This window comes from Schistocerca nitens, chromosome 1 (assembly GCF_023898315.1).
Source record: "Schistocerca nitens isolate TAMUIC-IGC-003100 chromosome 1, iqSchNite1.1, whole genome shotgun sequence".
In the NCBI taxonomy this organism is placed as follows: domain Eukaryota; kingdom Metazoa; phylum Arthropoda; class Insecta; order Orthoptera; family Acrididae; genus Schistocerca; species Schistocerca nitens.
The window spans coordinates 1,067,427,045-1,067,446,139 of NC_064614.1; the positions used below are offsets into that span (position 1 = coordinate 1,067,427,045).

General features: G+C 44.7%; 1 protein-coding gene across 1 annotated transcript in view; it reads left to right on the forward strand.

The window, feature by feature from the left end:
* The window catches only part of LOC126227229 (tachykinin-like peptides receptor 86C), a 969,629-nt gene that overhangs the window by 400,246 nt on the left and 550,288 nt on the right, over positions 1-19,095 (forward strand). Inside the window, exon 2 of the mRNA XM_049942236.1 lies at positions 9,513-9,726. Coding sequence (XP_049798193.1) covers positions 9,513-9,726 — 214 coding nt within the window. The remainder of the gene's footprint in view (positions 1-9,512; positions 9,727-19,095) is intronic.

Consider the following 19,095-nt stretch of genomic DNA (forward strand, 5'->3'; position numbering starts at 1 on the left):
ATCTATTGGTTATGAACTGTAGATTAAAACTGAAGAAACTGCAAAAAGGTGGGAATTTAAGGAGATGGGACCTGGATAAACTGAAAGAACCAGAGGTTGTTCAGAGTTTCAGGGAGAGCATAAGGGAACAATTGACAGGAATGGGGCAAAGAAATACAGTAGAAGAAGAATGGGTAGCTTTGAGGGATGAAGTAGTGAAGGCAGCAGAGGATCAAGTAGGTAAAAAGACGAGGGCTAGTAGAAATCCTTGGGTAACAGAAGAAATATTGAATTTAATTGATGAAAGGAGAAAATATAAAAATGCAGTAAATCAAGCAGGCAAAAAGAGATACAAACGTCTCAAAAATGAGATCGACAGGAAGTGCAAAATGGCTAAGCAGGGATGGATAGAGGACAAATGTAAGGATGTAGAGGCTTATCTCACTAGGGGTAAGATAGATACTGCCTACAGGAAAATTAAAGAGACCTTTGGAGATAAGAGAACCACTTGTATGAACATCAAGAGCTCAGATGGAAACCCAGTTCTAAGCAAAGAAGGGAAAGCAGAAAGGTGGAAGGAGTATATAGAGGGTCTATACAAGGGCGATGTACTTGAGGACAATATTATGGAAATGGAAGAGGATGTAGATGAAGATGAAAAGGGAGGTACGATACTGCGTGAAGAGTTTGACAGAGCACTGAAAGACCTGAGTCGAAACAAGGCCCCCGGAGTAGACAACATTCCATTGGAACTACTGACGGCCTTGGGAGAGCCAGTCCTGACAAAACTCTACCATCTGGTGAGCAAGATGTATGAAACAGGCGAAATACCCTCAGACTTCAAGAAGAATATAATAATTCCAATCCCAAAGAAAGCAGGTGTTGACAGATGTGAGAATTACCGAACAATCAGTTTAATAAGCCACAGCTGCAAAATACTAACACGAATTCTTTACAGACGAATGGAAAAACTAGTAGAAGCCGACCTCGGGGAAGATCAGTTTGGATTCCGTAGAAATGTTGGAGCACGTGAGGCAATACTGACCTTACGACTTATCTTAGAAGAAAGATTAAGGAAAGGCAAACCTACGTTTCTAGCATTTGTAGACTTAGAGAAAGCTTTTGACAATGTTGACTAGAATACTCTCTTTCAAATTCTAAAGGTGGCAGGGGTAAAATACAGGGAGCGAAAGGCTATTTACAATTTGTACAGAAACCAGATGGCAGTTATAAGAGTCGAGGGACATGAAAGGGAAGCAGTGGTTGGGAAGGGAGTAAGACAGGGTTGTAGCCTCTCCCCGATGTTATTCAATCTGTATATTGAGCAAGCAGTAAAGGAAACAAAATAAAATTCGGAGTAGGTATTAAAATCCATGGAGAAGAAATAAAAACTTTGAGGTTCGCCGATGACATTGTAATTCTGTCAGAGACAGCAAAGGACTTGGAAGAGCAGTTGAACGGAATGCACAGTGTCTTGAAGGGAGGATATAAGATGAACATCAACAAAAGCAAAACGAGGATAATGGAATGTAGTCGAATTAAGTCGGCTGATGTTGAGGGTATTAGATTAGGAAATGAGACACTTAAAGTAGTAAAGGAGTTTTGCTATTTGGGGAGCAAAATAACTGATGATGGTCGAAGTAGAGAGGATATCAAATGTAGACTGGCAATGGCAAGGAAAGCGTTTCTGAAGAAGAGAAATTTGTTAACATCGAGTATAGATTTAAGTGTCAGGAAGTCTTTTCTGAAAGTATTTGTATGGAGTGTAGCCATGTATGGAAGTGAAACATGGACGATAAATAGTTTGGACAAGAAGAGAATAGAAGCTTTCGAAATGTGGTGCTACAGAAGAATGCTGAAGATTAGATGGGTAGATCACATAACTAATGAGGAGGTACTGAATAGGATTGGGGAGAAGAGGAGTTTGTGGCACAACTTGACCAGAAGAAGGGATCGGTTGGTAGGACATGTTCTGAGGCATCAAGGGATCACCAATTTAGTATTGGAGGGCAGCGTGAAGGGTAAAAATCGTAGGGGGAGACCAAGAGATGCATACACGAAGCAGATTCAGAAGGATGTAGGTTGCAGTAGGTACTGGGAGATGAAGAAGCTTGCACAGGATAGAGTAGCATGGAGAGCTGCATCAAACCAGTCTCAGGACTGAAGACCACAACAACAGTTCACTACGCTATCATCTGAGTTACACCTTCAATGCACTCTATATGGTGCAAGATGTCATGCGTTGTTGATATTTAACTGAGACAAATTGTAATAAAACGACATGCTTTTTACATAATCACTGTGCCGCAACATTAAAACGTGTGGTTTCATAGAACGCAAATTTTAACACCCAAATCGTCAATTAAAGGGAGCCTTTCTACACCGATACTCAGTTATATGTCACGTTATCATAACAAAATGTAGCTAAAATTACTCGTTTTCGAGAGAGAGTAAATAAGCTGATTCCCTGAAACAGCTATCTGAAATCTGCTCATTCCTTGAAACAGCTTATTTTCATACCATGTAATCTATGATAAAGAACCCACCGAATACGCAGTTTAACTAAATACTATATAGCGGCTCCTCGTTTCTGCTTGTAAGGTAAAAACGATGACGCATCTTATTGAGCACGCTCCTCTCCACGAGGCAAAATTATGACATGCCAGATTTTTCATGTCACGCTCCGCAGTGCAGTGGACAGTGGAATTCCACGCTGTGACGTCCAGACATATTCAACATTTTTCGCAGTTGAGAGAAAAAACATCTAGGGCTGACGCACGATGGGTAATTAACTAGCGAGCAATCTAGCTGCACCTGGGGTCCACTACCGGGAATTACAGGAACCGACAAATCAGAACTGGCACAGAGGTGAACTTTTTGTTTTCGTTGCGTAATTTAAAGTCGACCGGAAGTTTTACCATCGTTCATACAGCAAATATGAACTTGGCAATAGGTTGAACCCTTTTGCAACACTTCCTGCGTCTGTTGCAAGAAATGGAAAAAAGGTCTGCGTAAAATTACTTGCTAGTTGACACTTCACGCGTTAGAGTTGCTTTCCTCTAGTCAGAGCTCTCAAAGTCACAATCGAAATGTTCGCAATTGCCAAACCGTCGCAGCCACTGGTCAGTTCACTTCCAATTCCTTGTGCTTCTGGGCCCGATTCTTAGGCCAGACCCTTTAATTTCGCATTTTGTCAGGCATGATAACACATACACACCCAAAGATGCACCTCTCATATACGGCAACGAGCAAACACTACTGGATCCTTTCACACAAGACTCAGTTTGGCGTCACATATGCAGTTATTATCATCTCAGACAGCGGCCTACAAAAAAATGGCTCTGAGCACTATGGGACTTAACATCTGTGGTCATCAGTCCCCTAGAACTTAGAACTACTTAAACCTAACTAACCTAAGGACATCACACACATCCATGCCCGAGGCAGGATTCGAACCTGCGACCGTAACAGTCCCGCGGTTCCGGACTGCGCGCCTAGAACCGCTAGACCACCGCGGCCGGCACAGCGGCCTACATCAGACAAGCTTTGGGAATGAAGCACAGCTTTTTGAAGGCAGTAAATCATCATTGGTTCTGGAAAGTTATAAACATATCATTATAATAGAGGGCGGTGGTGTAGCGTAGAGGTTGAGGTACATTGCTAACCTGGAGAAAGTCGCAGGTTCGAATCCCATCAACGTTTAGAAATTTTTTATTTCTTAATTTTATGAAAATGACACTTATTATTATTATTTTTATTTAACAGGCTGGTTTAAATATATATACACTCCTGGAAATTGAAATAAGAACACCGTGAATTCATTGTCCCAGGAAGGGGAAACTTTATTGACACATTCCTGGGGTCAGATACATCACATGATCACACTGACAGAACCACAGGCACATAGACACAGGCAACAGAGCATGCACAATGTCGGCACTAGTACACTGTATATCCACCTTTCGCAGCAATGCAGGCTGCTATTCTCCCATGGAGACGATCGTAGAGATGCTGGATGTAGTCCTGTGGAACGGCTTGCCATGCCATTTCCACCTGGCGCCTCAGTTGGACCAGCGTTCGTGCTGGACGTGCAGACCGCGTGAGACGACGCTTCATCCAGTCCCAAACATGCTCAATGGGGGACAGATCCGGAGATCTTGCTGGCCAGGGTAGTTGACTTACACCTTCTAGAGCACGTTGGGTGGCACGGGATACATGCGGACGTGCATTGTCCTGTTGGAACAGCAAGTTCCCTTGCCGGTTTAGGAATGGTAGAACGATGGGTTCGATGACGGTTTGGATGTACCGTGCACTATTCAGTGTCCCCTCGACGATCACCAGTGGTGTACGGCCAGTGTAGGAGATCGCTCCCCACACCATGATGCCGGGTGTTGGCCCTGTGTGCCTCGGTCGTATGCAGTCCTGATTGTGGCGCTCACCTGCACGGCGCCAAACACGCATACGACCATCATTGGCACCAAGGCAGAAGCGACTCTCATCGCTGAAGACGACACGTCTCCATTCGTCCCTCCATTCACGCCTGTCGCGACACCACTGGAGGCGGGCTGCATGATGTTGGGGCGTGAGCGGAAGACGGCCTAACGGTGTGCGGGACCGTAGCCCAGCTTCATGGAGACGGTTGCGAATGGTCCTCGCCGATACCCCAGGAGCAACAGTGTCCCTAATTTGCTGGGAAGTGGCGGTGCGGTCCCCTACGGCACTGCGTAGGATCCTACGGTCTTGGCGTGCATCCGTGCGTCGCTGCGGTCCGGTCCCAGGTCGACGGGCACGTGCACCTTCCGCCGACCACTGGCGACAACATCGATGTACTGTGGAGACCTCACGCCCCACGTGTTGAGCAATTCGGCGGTACGTCCACCCGGCCTCCCGCATGCCCACTATACGACCTCGCTCAAAGTCCGTCAACTGCACATACGGTTCACGTCCACGCTGTCGCGGCATGCTACCAGCGTTAAAGACTGCGATGGAGCTCCGTATGCCACGGCAAACTGGCTGACACTGACGGCGGCGGTGCACAAATGCTGCGCAGCTAGCGCCATTCGACGGCCAACACCGCGGTTCCTGGTGTGTCCGCTGTGCCGTGCGTGTGATCATTGCTTGTACAGCCCTCTCGTAGTGTCCGGAGCAAGTATGGTGGGTCTGACACACCGGTGTCAATGTGTTCTTTTTTCCATTTCCAGGAGTGTATATTTATTTAATAAGCTGATCTAAATACATATTTTTTTATTTCTAATAATCTTTCGGGCCTGATTAATAGTTCTGCGCAGATTGTAGACCGACGTTTTCCAGATATACTGCACATCACGAGATTGTGATTAGATTAGGACGTGAGTTTAAATTCAGGGGCCGGCCGAAGTGGCCGTGCGGTTAAAGGCGCTGCAGTCTGGAACCGCAGGACCGCTACGGTCGCAGGTTCGAATCCTGCCTCGGGCATGGATGTTTGTGATGTCCTTAGGTTAGTTAGGTTTAACTAGTTCTAAGTTCTAGGGGACTAATGATCTCAGAAGTTGAATCCCATAGTGCTCAGAGCCATTTTTTTAAATTCAGGGCTACAAAACGCGCCGCGTACCGTGGTGCAGTCATTGCTCACTTAACACCTGCTGTCAACAGAGTATCTCACAAGTAACAGCAGTTAAGAAGCGACCGGCTCTGTTTGATTTTCCTCTGTAATGGACCCGACGTACCAACAATGTAGCGGCCAGTGACAAACATAAACTAACAAGTAATTTTAATCGGAGTGTAGCTTCCGTGGCACGATGTACTACTGTAAACAACATTTATTTAGCGTGAAATCTGTCATTCGTATCGAACAACTGAGCCTGAGGGTTTGGGTCTGGCCTACGAATGTGTCAGAGCAGCTAAGTTTATTTGAGGCTCTGAAAACAATCATGCCCTAAAGCATGCTGTCGTCAATTTCGATATTGTAGCATGTTCCTGACATTTGCTTATTTTGTGATGTACCAGCGTTATGTGTTCAGAAATTCCTGTTACAAATTTCTAGGACTTGTAGAGGAGAGTAATACATAATATCTGAAATGGAAATCCATGTTCGGAAACGTGCAGCTCTCGTCCTACAACGGTTTTAATTCAGATATTTAACTCATCCGCGTCTGCTTGAGGAATTGAATTAGACGTGACACAGCACAATTATTAGGTAACACTTCAAATGGAAACATAGCGAAAAATATATGTATCACTTAGACACATTGTTTATTTTAACACTTAAACATTACGTGTTTACTGTACTCCAATAGAAATAAGAACGTAGCGCACTGATCGTACAGAACAGTACTAACGCGTTATAAGAGGGGCTCGATGTTACGACTAACATCGTTATTACAGACATTGTACCTGCGAAGCATGTACTGGTACACATACTCTATCCCATCTGTTGCCTGCACAATTTCTACGAGAGTTGGAAATTTAATAGTGAGATCATTTGTTTACAGCTCGTACAAAAAAAGGCACGTGTTTCAAACGTTTACTGACCTTCAACGTAGTCACTAGCATTATGTATGACCGTTTGGCAGCGATGTAGAAGTCACAGAATACTCTTAGCAGTGCCAGTTGTGTTGCAGTTCGAGAGGCGCGGTCTATTGCCCGACGAATTTCTAGCAGTTCTGAAGCGAATTCCGTGAAATCAGTAACATGTTCCACTGTACGTGCTTGAGCATTGTCCTGCAAAATGATGGTCAGGTCCTGCAGAAAGTGTCATCACTTCTGTCTCTATGCAGTTAATTTCTGAAACACAACCTACGGCCAGCTTAGAGACAGAAATGATGACACGTTCTGCAGGACCTGACATATCATTTTGCAGGACAATGCTCAAGCACGTACAGTGCAAGCTGTTACTGATTTGTTTGACTGATGGGGCTGCTAAGTGCTATACCACCTACTGCACTCCCCTGACTTAAGCCCTCGTGAGTTCAACTCGATTTCTAAACTGAAGGAAACACTTGACGGCATTCGCTTCAGAACTGTTTCAAATTAGTCGGCCAATAGACCGCGCCACTCGAATTGTCAACACAACTGACACTGCTAAGAGTATCCTACGACTTCCACATCGCTGGCAACGGGTTATACGAGTATACGCTGGTTACTACTTTGAAGGTCAGTAAAACTTTGAAACACGTGTCTATTTTGTACGAGATGTAAATAAATAGTTGCCACTATTGAAGTTCCAACCCTCGCATTACAGCGGCCAGAACTGGTGCCAGGAGATCTTCCTCTGTCTCTACACGCGTCGTGTACATTAAACCACCAACGTAGTAGTCCATATACGTTAAATAGGACGATCGTGGCGGCCACGTTGTTGGATCACCTCGGCCTAACCGTCCTTCTCCATATCGTGTGTTGAGATGTCTCCGAGCCGCACTTGAAAAGTGAGATGGTGCACTGAAACTGCATTTCCTGACGGACGTTCAGTGTCACAACTTCCAAGAACGGGTCCGATACGTTTTGGAGGAAGGTCAAATATGCAAGACCAGTTAGCCTGAGTGGTAGCAGACGTGGACGCATTAACTCCTGAATTGAAATCGTCGTGCCGGCCGAAGTGGCCGTGCGGTTAAAGGCGCTGCAGTCTGGAACCGCAAGACCGCTACGGTCGCAGGTTCGAATCCTGCCTCGGGCATGGATGTTTGTGATGTCCTTAGGTTAGTTAGGTTTAACTAGTTCTAAGTTCTAGGGGACTAATGACCTCAGCAGTTGAGTCCCATAGTGCTCAGAGCCATTTGAACCATTTGAAATCGTCGTAGAACGGAAACAATACGTTTCCGGAAATGGTTTCCTGTTCTAACCATCAAGTGCTCGTTCCCCTCTACATGTCCTAGATATTTGTAACGGGAATTTCCTAAGAACATTCATGAAAAGTTGTCCGAGAGATTTCTGTTATATCCGCTTCCATGTAGCCCGAAATTTTTATCTAGGCATGTCAACATAATTTACTGCCTTCGTCACGTATGCAGTGGTAGTAGTTCGTAATCGAAGTTACAATGGCAGCTTTATGTCAACTTCAAGCCACAAAATGTGATTAATGAAAATGATGGTAACGAAGATCATGAAGAGTTGGAATAGATCATAAACGTGTGCATGGCGCACTTGGCATCTGCTCTTTATATTCTGGTTCTAGTTTCACATTAATCACAAATTTTGTAACTGTCGAAAGTACGCTTTTGTCACTAGCCTACGTATGACAGTTTTGAGGATTAACATTCATAATAATAACAATAATCCTAATAATAATTAATATTTCATAACATGAAGTGAATAGAGTATTTTCTTTTTATGGGAAATGTAGCATGTTGCCTTTCTCTGCCTCGTGATGACTGCGTGTTGTGTGGTGTCCTTAGGTTAGTTAGGTTTAAGTAGTTCTAAGTTCTAGGGGACTTATGACCATAGATGTTAAGTCCCATAGTGCTCAGAGCCATTTGAACCATTTTTGTAGGATGTTGCCACTAGGTTAGAAAACAAGTGAAACTTATCAGACCGGTTCTTTGGCTGCAAATCGATATGTCTCAGAACGTTATATCTGTGTTTTGGGTCCTTACGGCGACCATTGCATCATTTATTGTTGATGTGTGACACCAGCGGAAGTAGATACTTGTATGTCCCAATTGGAAATTCATTTTGGTCGGGAAGGGAAGTTATTGGAGGAATTCGTGTCATTCGCTTCACAGCCATTTAAAACCTCTGAAAAGCATAATCAGAGTTGGACAAAATTGTTTTGACAATCTTGTCCGCCTGCGAAAGGCAAATGTCTGGATTTGATTAGTAGCGTAACACACAGTACAAATACTGGATGATCAGAAAGTCAGTATAAATTTGAAAACTTAATAACCTAGGGAATAATGTAGATAGAGAGGTAAAAATTGACACACATGCTTGGAATGACATGGGATTTTATTAGAAAAAAAAACCAAAATACTGCGTCTTTTGGTGATGATCGTGTGCTCAGCCGCCACTTTCGTATTGCTTGGCCTCCCAGGTCCCCAGACCTCAGTCCGTGCGATTATTGGCTTTGGGGTTACCTGAAGTCCCAAGTGTGTCGTGATCGACCGACATCTCTAGGGATGCTAAAAAACAACATCCGACGCCAATGCCTTACCATAGCTCCGGACATACTTTACAGTGCTGTTCACAACATTATTCCTCGACTACAGCTATTGTTGAGGAACGATGGTGGACATATTGAGCATTTCCTGTAAAGAATATCATCTTTGCTTTGTCTTACTTTGTTATGCTAATTATTGCTATTCTGATCAGATGAAGCGCTTCTGTCGGACATTTTTTGAACTTTTGCATTTTTTTGGTTCTAGTAAAACCCGATGTCATTCCAAGCATGTCTGTCAATTTGTACCTCTCTATCTACATTATTCCGTGATTTATTCAGTTTTCAAATTTATACTGACTTTTTGATCACCTGGTATTTCAGTTTCACTGCTGCATATACTGTACATTCACTGAGGTGCGATTTTCCCTGATGAGACACGTGTGTTGCGCTTTTCTTTTTGCAGCGCACCGGCGCATGCGCACGGTGACCAACTACTTCCTGGTGAACCTGAGCGTGGCCGACCTGCTGATGGCGCTGCTCAACTGCGCCTTCAACTTCGCCTTCATGCTCAACTCGGACTGGCCGTTCGGCGGCGTCTACTGCTCGGCCAGCAACTTCGTGGCAAACGTCACAGTCGCGTCCAGCGCCTTCACGCTCGCCGCCATCTCTCTCGACAGGTTGGTGCTCAACAGCTCGTCTCCCAGAAACACCAGTCCAAGCAGAAAAGAAAGCCATAAATGCTTGACACACACGGTGGTTACGGTTACTACAAGCCACACCACAAGTTGGGAAACGGGGCCAAATTTCTAGTAGTTTACCGTGAGTTGAGATTTTCACACACAAATGTATTATTCATATCTCAGAGAAACTAGCAGTACCGCCATAAACAGCCTTTTAAACACGCCGCTAACGGCAATCAAGGAATGGAGGAATTTAAAAAGTTTTTAAACAAAAGTGTCCTGGAATATGATTAGAACGTAACAGATATGACGGACCCATGTAAGGTGACCACAAATCGCCCACTCAGGGGTGTTCAGGCTAAGCAGAATACTGACCAATTTAAATAAGCCCGTAAACACAATTGCCACTCTCAGGCTGGTCACTGCACCGACTTTTACCCAGCGAAAACTTGTAATAAGATGGCTTAACTTGCTGACAGAATTAGAGCTAACCTCGTGCAAGGAAACATTACACCACACAGTCCTGAATGAGTGACCACATGATCAACCAACAAGAAGCATGAATTTACTCATAACACACGACAGAATATCGAAACAATTAAACTGCCAAAACTACACCTCCCATCGGGCAGTAACGAGAGGAGGAGGAAAGGTCACTGTCTTCAAATACACCGGTGCCGGTGACAGGAAACCCGATCGCCGGAGGCCACGAGGCAGAAGAGACACTGGTTACGCAATCTTATTACTTAATGATTAATCCTTCCACTAACTTAACTTGCAATTATGCTCGAACAGGCAGTACACGACCTCCGGATGACAAGGATCCACACATCCGACCGCGCACGCGTCGCCAGTGTACCCAACACGCCACGGTCACGCGACAACACGCTCTGTCACCGGAGTTCACGCCTTCTCTGCAACGTTGACGGGTAGTGAGCACTCCTTCAAGTTAGGTGTCTCCTTTTTTGAACTCCAGTGTTGAAACGGAGGACTTAAAGGAGATTGTTAACGTCCCACCGAGGTGAAATGAACAGCAACTACTCGTGGGGCGATTCTGTATACAACCAACACGCGGGGAGCTCTTCCGTCAACTCCACCCGCTCGTTACACACAACCGACATACATCACGTGGCGACTCGGTACAACCGACCGGTACAACCGACCACCCTGGTCCGCGCTGGCGAGCCACACTTCCTCCCGTGTCCACCACTTTCTCTGAGCGCACCCCCTACTTTCGCGCTACCACACGAAGTTACGACCGGTCAAAGATCTCACTTCCTCCATAGCAGTTTCCCGGACGCAAAAACGCAGATATCGATAGCAGAGAGAAAAGACAACCAAGCAGCCACTTAATGACAGACAACATATCAAACAAACATGTCAGGAGAAGAAAAGGAAAACCAATGCAATCTAAACACAAGGTGTAGCACGAGTCGATAGACGGCTCAATGTTCTAATGTACAGCGTGTCCATAATTAAAGTTTCAGTTTCAAAACGCTATAGAAACAGAACCACTGCTCAGACTGACATCAAATTCGAACAACATGTCATTGATGCATGGGGGAAACGTCTTCGGAAAAAAATTAACGAAAATTTTTCTAGTAGATGGTACTGTAAGAGTCTTAAGGTAAATAGGGTCGGCTACAAATAATATGTCAATCGTAATACGACGGCTACGTTTTGAACTTGTGTGGTAACGGGCGAATTGTGGCGCCCTGAAAATATTCTATGTTGGCGTGGCCGCACGGGCTGCTCGGACAGCCGGGGCCTGGCAGCAAACACGTGGTGACGAACGTTAGCCGGACGAGAGGGGCAGCCGCAGCGCGTGGTCCATCGAGCACGTGGCTGGGAATTCCTTGGTGACACTGTGCGCCGGGAGGACCAAAGATGGCGGACTTTGTGAAACCTTAATGGCCGACATTTCACAGTTCGTACAGAAATTAATAGTAGCCAGATGAGTCACGATACCTCAAAAAGAAACATGTACAGTACTATTATTTGCACGACCATTCTGATAGTGTAATAAGATTTTCAATGCCTTTATTGTTTTAAAGTTTAGTATCTGACCGTAAATTATACAAGTAACACCCATCAACGAATTTCCAAAATCTAAACGGTTCATCCGATTTCGTCGATCTACATGTCTTTAGAAAGCTATCAGTGTAAATCTAAATTGGTATCACTTACAGGCATGTAACTTGAGTATATACATGAGTTATTGGAGGTCAAAGTGGGCGATTACTATAGATCGCGTCAAGTCGTAAGTACTCCACAGTTACGCGAAAAAACGGTAGCAGCATGCTTATAACTATATTCATCTATGTATCTTTTATATCCGATATGTACTATTGATCAAGAAATTGGTTAAACATTCACTGTGTTTTAGAAAGTATAAAGACATTGGCTACTGGCCTACCTTTTGTTCTATTCATTTGATATATGTTTATTTAATTTTTTTATGTATCTAATAATGTCTGTTAGAGCGTGTTTATGGTACAGCCGTAGGAATATTTATTTAATTTCAAGTTATTTAAATGTAAATCTAGTACTTCGAATGTGTTTCATTATATTTGTGTGGATGCGTTGGCTTGAAGACATGGCGCGAGCGCTCTAGCCAATGACAGCGCTTGTTACTAAGAGAGACGTATGGGGTTTGGGGAGGAGCATGGTTTCCGGAGAGGACACGTGGCAGTTCGGAACAGTGCGGCGCGGGAGAGTACGGCAGAGGACATGGGAAATGCTGGACGCGACGGCGCGGCAGACGCACGGGTCCCGAGAGACACTTGGAGAGAGTGGAGCGGTTTGCGCGTGATCGCGGAAGATAGAAATACTTTGGAGTGCCGACTTGTGCACTTGTGAGATTTCCGTGGGTTCTACAGTGAAGACGTAGTGTGCGTTTAGAAGAGAATATCTCGCGAGCTGTGTTGTTGTTCAAATCTAATTACGTGCTATAGGAATCTATTGTTTCCCTGTTATTCAACTTATATTTTATTTAATTGCTGGACCATCGACACCAATAAGTGTTTTGCAGAAATATACCGCATTCTCAAAAGTACTTCTACTATCGTACTCATCATTTAGTCATTAAGATAGTACCTGCAGATTTTATTTAATTGCAATCTTTCATTTATAAATTTATATTTTACATTCATAATTCGCAATTGCCGGGTGATAGAAACCTTCCACCATTCGATTCATGTGTGTATTCTTATCGTATACTGTAGACTGAGCAGTGTTTGGCCTCTAATGCAGCAACTGCGTATCCCAGCCCCTAGACAACGAAACCAGCCAAAACTTTTAATATTGCAACGTTGAGTCGTACGGTACGTTGTTGAGGGCCACACACACCACCACGTCATTTCATTTATTATTGTTTGAAAGCCCGCAAGCTGCACATCACACGATCTGTACTGTTCAGTGTGCATGACCGCACAAGTTCGGCAGTCAATAGTTCTGGTACTGTTAGTTAGGTATGCGCATCCACCTCGGCTCGGTCGTACCACAACGGATGGGAAAAATCGGCTTTTTACTTCTCCTGAGGACAAAAACTGCGTAATTGTCCTGAGGTCAAGAACCTCATCAAAAGCATAATGACATCGGTTTGTAACTGTCATGAGACTGACGTAAGATACGTTCAATATGCTGCCCATCGTTTTCTGCCACAAGTTGAAATCTAGGAACAGCATGTTCCGCAACAGATCAGGGTGTCTGGGGGATCACGTCCAGAATGCGATGCACAGGGCGTGCTTTCAGTTTAGACATGTTCGTAATTAGAGCACTGAACACACCATCTTTCAGGTAAGCCCACAGCCAGAAATCATACAGATTAAGATAACGTGATCTGGAAGGCCGGGCTGTAGGGAAATGACCGCTGCCGTTTCAGTGGCTGTGCAGCGTGCGCAGGTGCACAGTCTTGCATAAAGATTATCCTACTCACACATCCAAGTCATTGAAGAGCTGGAATGACGTTGGCACATAGGAGATTCTCATGGCGTTCACTGGTGACGGCACAGGCAACAGGACCCGCAGGACTCATCTCCACGAAGAGACACGGCTCTACGATAAACTATTCCGTGAATCCGCACCGCATCGTCACCTATGCAGAATGAAGTCGTACCGGTTGATTTGAGTGCAGATTTTCCGTCGCTCATAATATGCCGTTCTGCGTATAGACAAATCCCTAGAGATGGAAGTGGACTTCGTCTGTCAAGAGAACGTTCCACGGCCATTCATTGCCCACTTCCAAGCGAGCAAGAAATTCCACAGCGAACGTTTGCATTGCTGGCAGATCAGCATGAAGCAGCTCCTGAACACGGGTGATTTTGTATGGACAGCAGTGGAGAATGTTTCGTAGGATTTTATGATTCGAACTCCCAGGCACGTCCAGCGCTCGGGCAATTCACGTGCACTGCATGTCTCCATACCACCGCTCAACCCCTCCTGCAATGTTGTGGCCACATATTCGACAGACGTCAGATCAACCGATTTCCACCCTCTGCCACATTTCACTTGAAAAGAACCTATCTTTTCGAATTTTGTAACCTTTTCTGCAGACCCTTAGCAGACATCGGAGCAATACCGTTTTTCATACCCTTGAGTGTGCGCAGGTTCCGCTGGGCTACCGACTCACAGTCACCGTTCTTATAAACCACCAGTAGTGAGCGAACCTTCATGGGAAGATGCCGAGCGTCTCGGAGGCAAATTGAGGAACAGCCTCCCGTCACACGTCTTTTGGTGTACATACTCTGACGCTTACAACACCGTCTATTGGTCAAATTTTCGTTTTTTTTAATGTTCCAAAACGTTTCACCCTGCGTCGATAACATGCTGTTCAAACTTGACGTCATTCTGAATTGTGGTTCTCTTTCTACACCGTTTTGAAACTGGGGCTTTAATTGTGGACACCCTGTACATTCGGTGTCATAACTCTCAAGAGCCATTATATGTTTCCTTTTAATAAAGAAACTGCCTTTTTAATCCTTCTTCTCTCAGTGAGAACCTTGGTAAAGCACAACGTGATTTTTTTAAATTTGTGGCTTTTTAACACTTTAGCCATTCAATTAGCCTCTAACACATTCTAAGCAAACTACAATGAGCAAACCTTCTCTAAGCACATAAGACATCCGATCTCTCTCTCTCTCTCTCTCCCTCCCTCTCTCTCTCTCTCTCTCTCTCTCTCTCTCTCTCTCTCTCACACACACACACACACGCACACAGGCACACGCACACACACACACACACACACACACACACACACACACACACACATACATATACACATACACAGGTTCCAGTTCTATGATAGGATACCCAGAGTTTGGATGTTTTAATTACAGCCACTAGAAGCGAAATATATACAAGATATTATAAAGTGCATGAAGCATTTGAAAAAAGTCTGTATAGATGAATGGTCAAAAACAACGTAACAACTGATACAGTATGTGAAATACACACTCCAAAAGATATTTTACAGTGCTTATAAATGTGATATGCGTGCACCCTTCGTCACACGGCGCACATCGACTCGGTAGTCCAATTCCGGCCACATCCAGCATATTAGGAGTGATAGTAAGAACTGGCTCCTGCAATGTGGTGTCGCAAATCTTCTCGCTTCTGTGGCAGGGGTGAAACATAAACGCTTTCCTCTATGTAACTCTAGAGCAAAAAATAGCAAGGTGTCAAGTCCAGTGATCGGTGACCGGGGTGGTCACTCTAGCAGCGTCGTGACACTGGCGGCAATACGGCCTATCTAGTGATGCGGCAACAATTCATTAGGGTAATCTCATCGATAACAATTGTGGAAATGTGGAGGGACGCCATCTTGTTAAAAACAGAAGACCGTGCTATCTGTTCGCTGTCTTTTTGGATACGGCATAGCACTAGTTAACTTCCACTGACCCCCATATGCCTGTGTTGTGTCAGCTGACCTTCCACAAGAGATGAAATGTGTGTGGTTCCGTGACTGCAGATTAATTTCCTCGTGGAGTTGTCATCTTGAATAGGACCCTGGATATCATTGTGAACTATAGACGGTGCAATTTGTCGTCATGACTTATGGCTTGCTGGAGCTGGAATTTATACGACCCTTTTTCGCTTATGGAAGACTTTGCACACTCTTGGCTGAGGGATGTTCGGTTCTGCAGTAGTTGGGATGTCAGAGTTTGTGGGAGAACTTCACAAGTGCTGGGAGAGGGAGGTTGTTGCATCCCGCTTTTATGTTCAGACGATCGAGCAGTGAGGACTTACCAGGTGGGCGTCCAAGGCTGACGTTAAATGGCAGAAGGGAAATTACATCAACTAAAGAGAATATATTTCAAAGTACGGGATACATGGGGTGCGGCTAGGATAGGAAGTTACCAGGTGTAGGACAGTCTAGAACGTCGACCAACTAAAGAAATTGGCCAACGGGAAGGGAAGCGGTTCAAGTGAAGGTCTGTTGGTGGTCGGTCTTGGGGCGCAGAGCTACAGGCTCTGTCTCCCAAGAAAAAATTAGGGGTCTGAATCAGAAGAGAGAGAGAAGCAACTGCATTCTGCTCTGGAGAACACTCCATAGTGCCGGCCAGAGTGGCCGAGCGGTTGTAGCCGCTACAGTCTGGAGCCGCGCGACCGCTACGGTCGCAGGTTCGAATCCTGCCTCGGGCATGGATGTGTGTGATGTCCTTAGGTTAGTTAGGTTTAAGTAGTTCTAAGTTCTAGGGGACTGATGACCTCAGCAGTTAAGTCCCATAGTGCTCAGAGCCATTTGAACCATTTGAACCAACACTCCATAGCCTGCACACGTCACCTGTCTTCCTCACACGATATTAGCTAAATCGAGGGCGTGAATTTGCGAGCAAACGTCAACAGAGGACTGACATTGAGACCGTCTCTTTTCAGCAGCTTTAACTGGACAGAACTGCTTCGATTCCGAAAGTCAGGCACCTTTGGTCACGTAGGCACAAACTAAGTTACTCTTGGAGAAAACGTATGAATATTTGACTGGGGCCTTTGAAATTAAATATTTTTCGAACCAGTTCCCTAAATATTCCTTGACCGGCTGCCACCTTGTACACAACACAGCATCACGTCTCACATACGGTTTGTTCTGACATACCCGCTTAGCCTGAACGTTTGGCTTCGCACGGACAACCATACTTCTGGAATTTCCTGTATCACTTCATTATGCGGTTATAAACTGGTGGTGTCTTGGGAAACATGCGACGGAAAGCTCTTGGCACAACCACTACCGATTCGCAAGTCGCATCTCTAACACATAAATAGCTTTCTCGCCCTGGTTCCACGCCATTTTCAGCAGCTACGGTCGGTTTTCCCAACTAACTTGCCGGGATGGTGTTGTCACGTGACGCCGCAGTGAGCCGGCCAGTGTGGCCACGCGGTTAAAGGCGCTTCAGTCTGGAACCACGCGACCGCTACGGTCGCAGGTTCGAATCCTGCCTCGGGCATGGATGTGTGTGATGTCCTTAGGTTAGTTAGGTTTAAGTAGTTCTAAGTTCTAGGGGACTCATGACCTCAGATGTTAAGTCCCATAGTGTTCAGAGCCATTTGAACCATTTTTTGCCGCAGTGAACGGCTGCAACTGATGTAGTTGGTGTTCTCCTCTGCACCGCAATAACACTCCTTTGTAGACTATGAGATACTTAACCATCTGACAGATAACCTGGAACCAGGAACCTTGCCTTTCGCGGGCAATGCTCTTGATGGATGAACTATATAACTATGTCTCATAATCCGTCCTCATAGGCTCATTTCTACTGGTACATCTATCCTACTTTGTCTGTTCTACTTTCTAGCGTTCGGTAAGAGCACTGCTCTTGAAAGGCCAGGTTCTGAGTTCGACTCCCAGATCGGCGCACCGTTTTAATCTGCTAGGAATTGTCGTGACAACGTACTCTCCGCGGTAGTGGAAGAGTCATTCTGGATACAGCCAATGCCTGATCTTTCCGTGGCTAAATGTAAGACAAAATACTGTCACGAAGAATTTGTGCGCTATATCCGCAAAACATCGTCCCCTACATTAATATAATGGACGTGACGTCATTTTTTATTCCGTGTGGTTACACTTCGCGAGCGTACGTCAAGGAGAATGTCTGTGTACGGAAGCTTTGTTCGGTGGTAGAGAGCCCATTAACGAGAGCACCTATAATTTAGTCTCCTCTGATAAAAAGTGTCCCTTCACCCATAACACAATAATCTTCTGAAGCGACGCAGTAGTTCTTCTATTCGTTCTACACTATCGTAGCTGTTGGTGTCATTGACCGCGCGATGGGTGTGAACAGTAAAGCTGTCCGATAGTCTGACAGAATAAAAATTGTCTCTTCTTCTATTTGGGCCTCACTGGTGTTGGAGTGGTGTCCATTGAACCGATTTTACTTCTTCATACTCTTTTGTTTTTTTTCTCGATTCCCCTTCATTATTCGTTAAGCGAATCAAGGTATATGTTTCTCCCACTCCTCAGTCCGCTCCAAAACTCCTTTGCCCTCTGAGTAGGAATCCGTCTGTCTTCAGACGGTATACATGATGTTCCAAATCGTTACGATGAAAATTATACAGCTGCTAAGAGCTCCAAAATCCTTCTAAATGAGGAATTAATGGTCACAAATGAAAACTCTGTCTGACACAAAAGTAAAGTACTCAAAAGAAATGATCGAATGCCAGTTTAGCTTTGAGTATACATTTGACGTGAACAGCGTCAGATCTTGAGCTATCACTGTAAAGGATATGGATATGCAATGTATTCGTGGGAGGTAGTGTTATCAGCGCCTGCAGATTTCGCAAGAAATTCATGACACCAATACGTATACATGGTACCCGTCTAATGCACCTAGAGTTTGATACCACAGGTCAGTTTTCATGGGAACCTGTAGATGACATTAATGTAGTGTCGAAACTCGCCACGTAATTAATATATTTTATAAAAGGTACGAATACTGGAATTTCTAATTTTTTATAAGATTAGCAATCAGCGCTCACATAAATACTGTTTATTGATTAAAACGGTTTCGTCATGACAGTTATTTTAAGTTCTCTAGTAAGAGCCGTGAGGAGACAGCCTCTTCTGCTAGGTTGTGACGCAGGCATCGGATAACACGTAATGTCGGCTACTAACAATGACTTCAATGTCGAAACCGGTTTACCCAATAATTTGTGTTATTATTTGCTGATAACATCGGTATTCAAATTTAGTAAGCTCACGGACGCTCCACACTAACTACATGCCACATGTGGATCAAGATTCTGGTCATAGGAAAGGTAAATTCCAAGCTCATATAAATTTTGAAAATCGGAAGGAATATTAGGTGCGAAAGAAATTGCTTAAAATTACTGATGCAAACGATTCTTGAGTATTGGTCAAATTTATGGGACTTT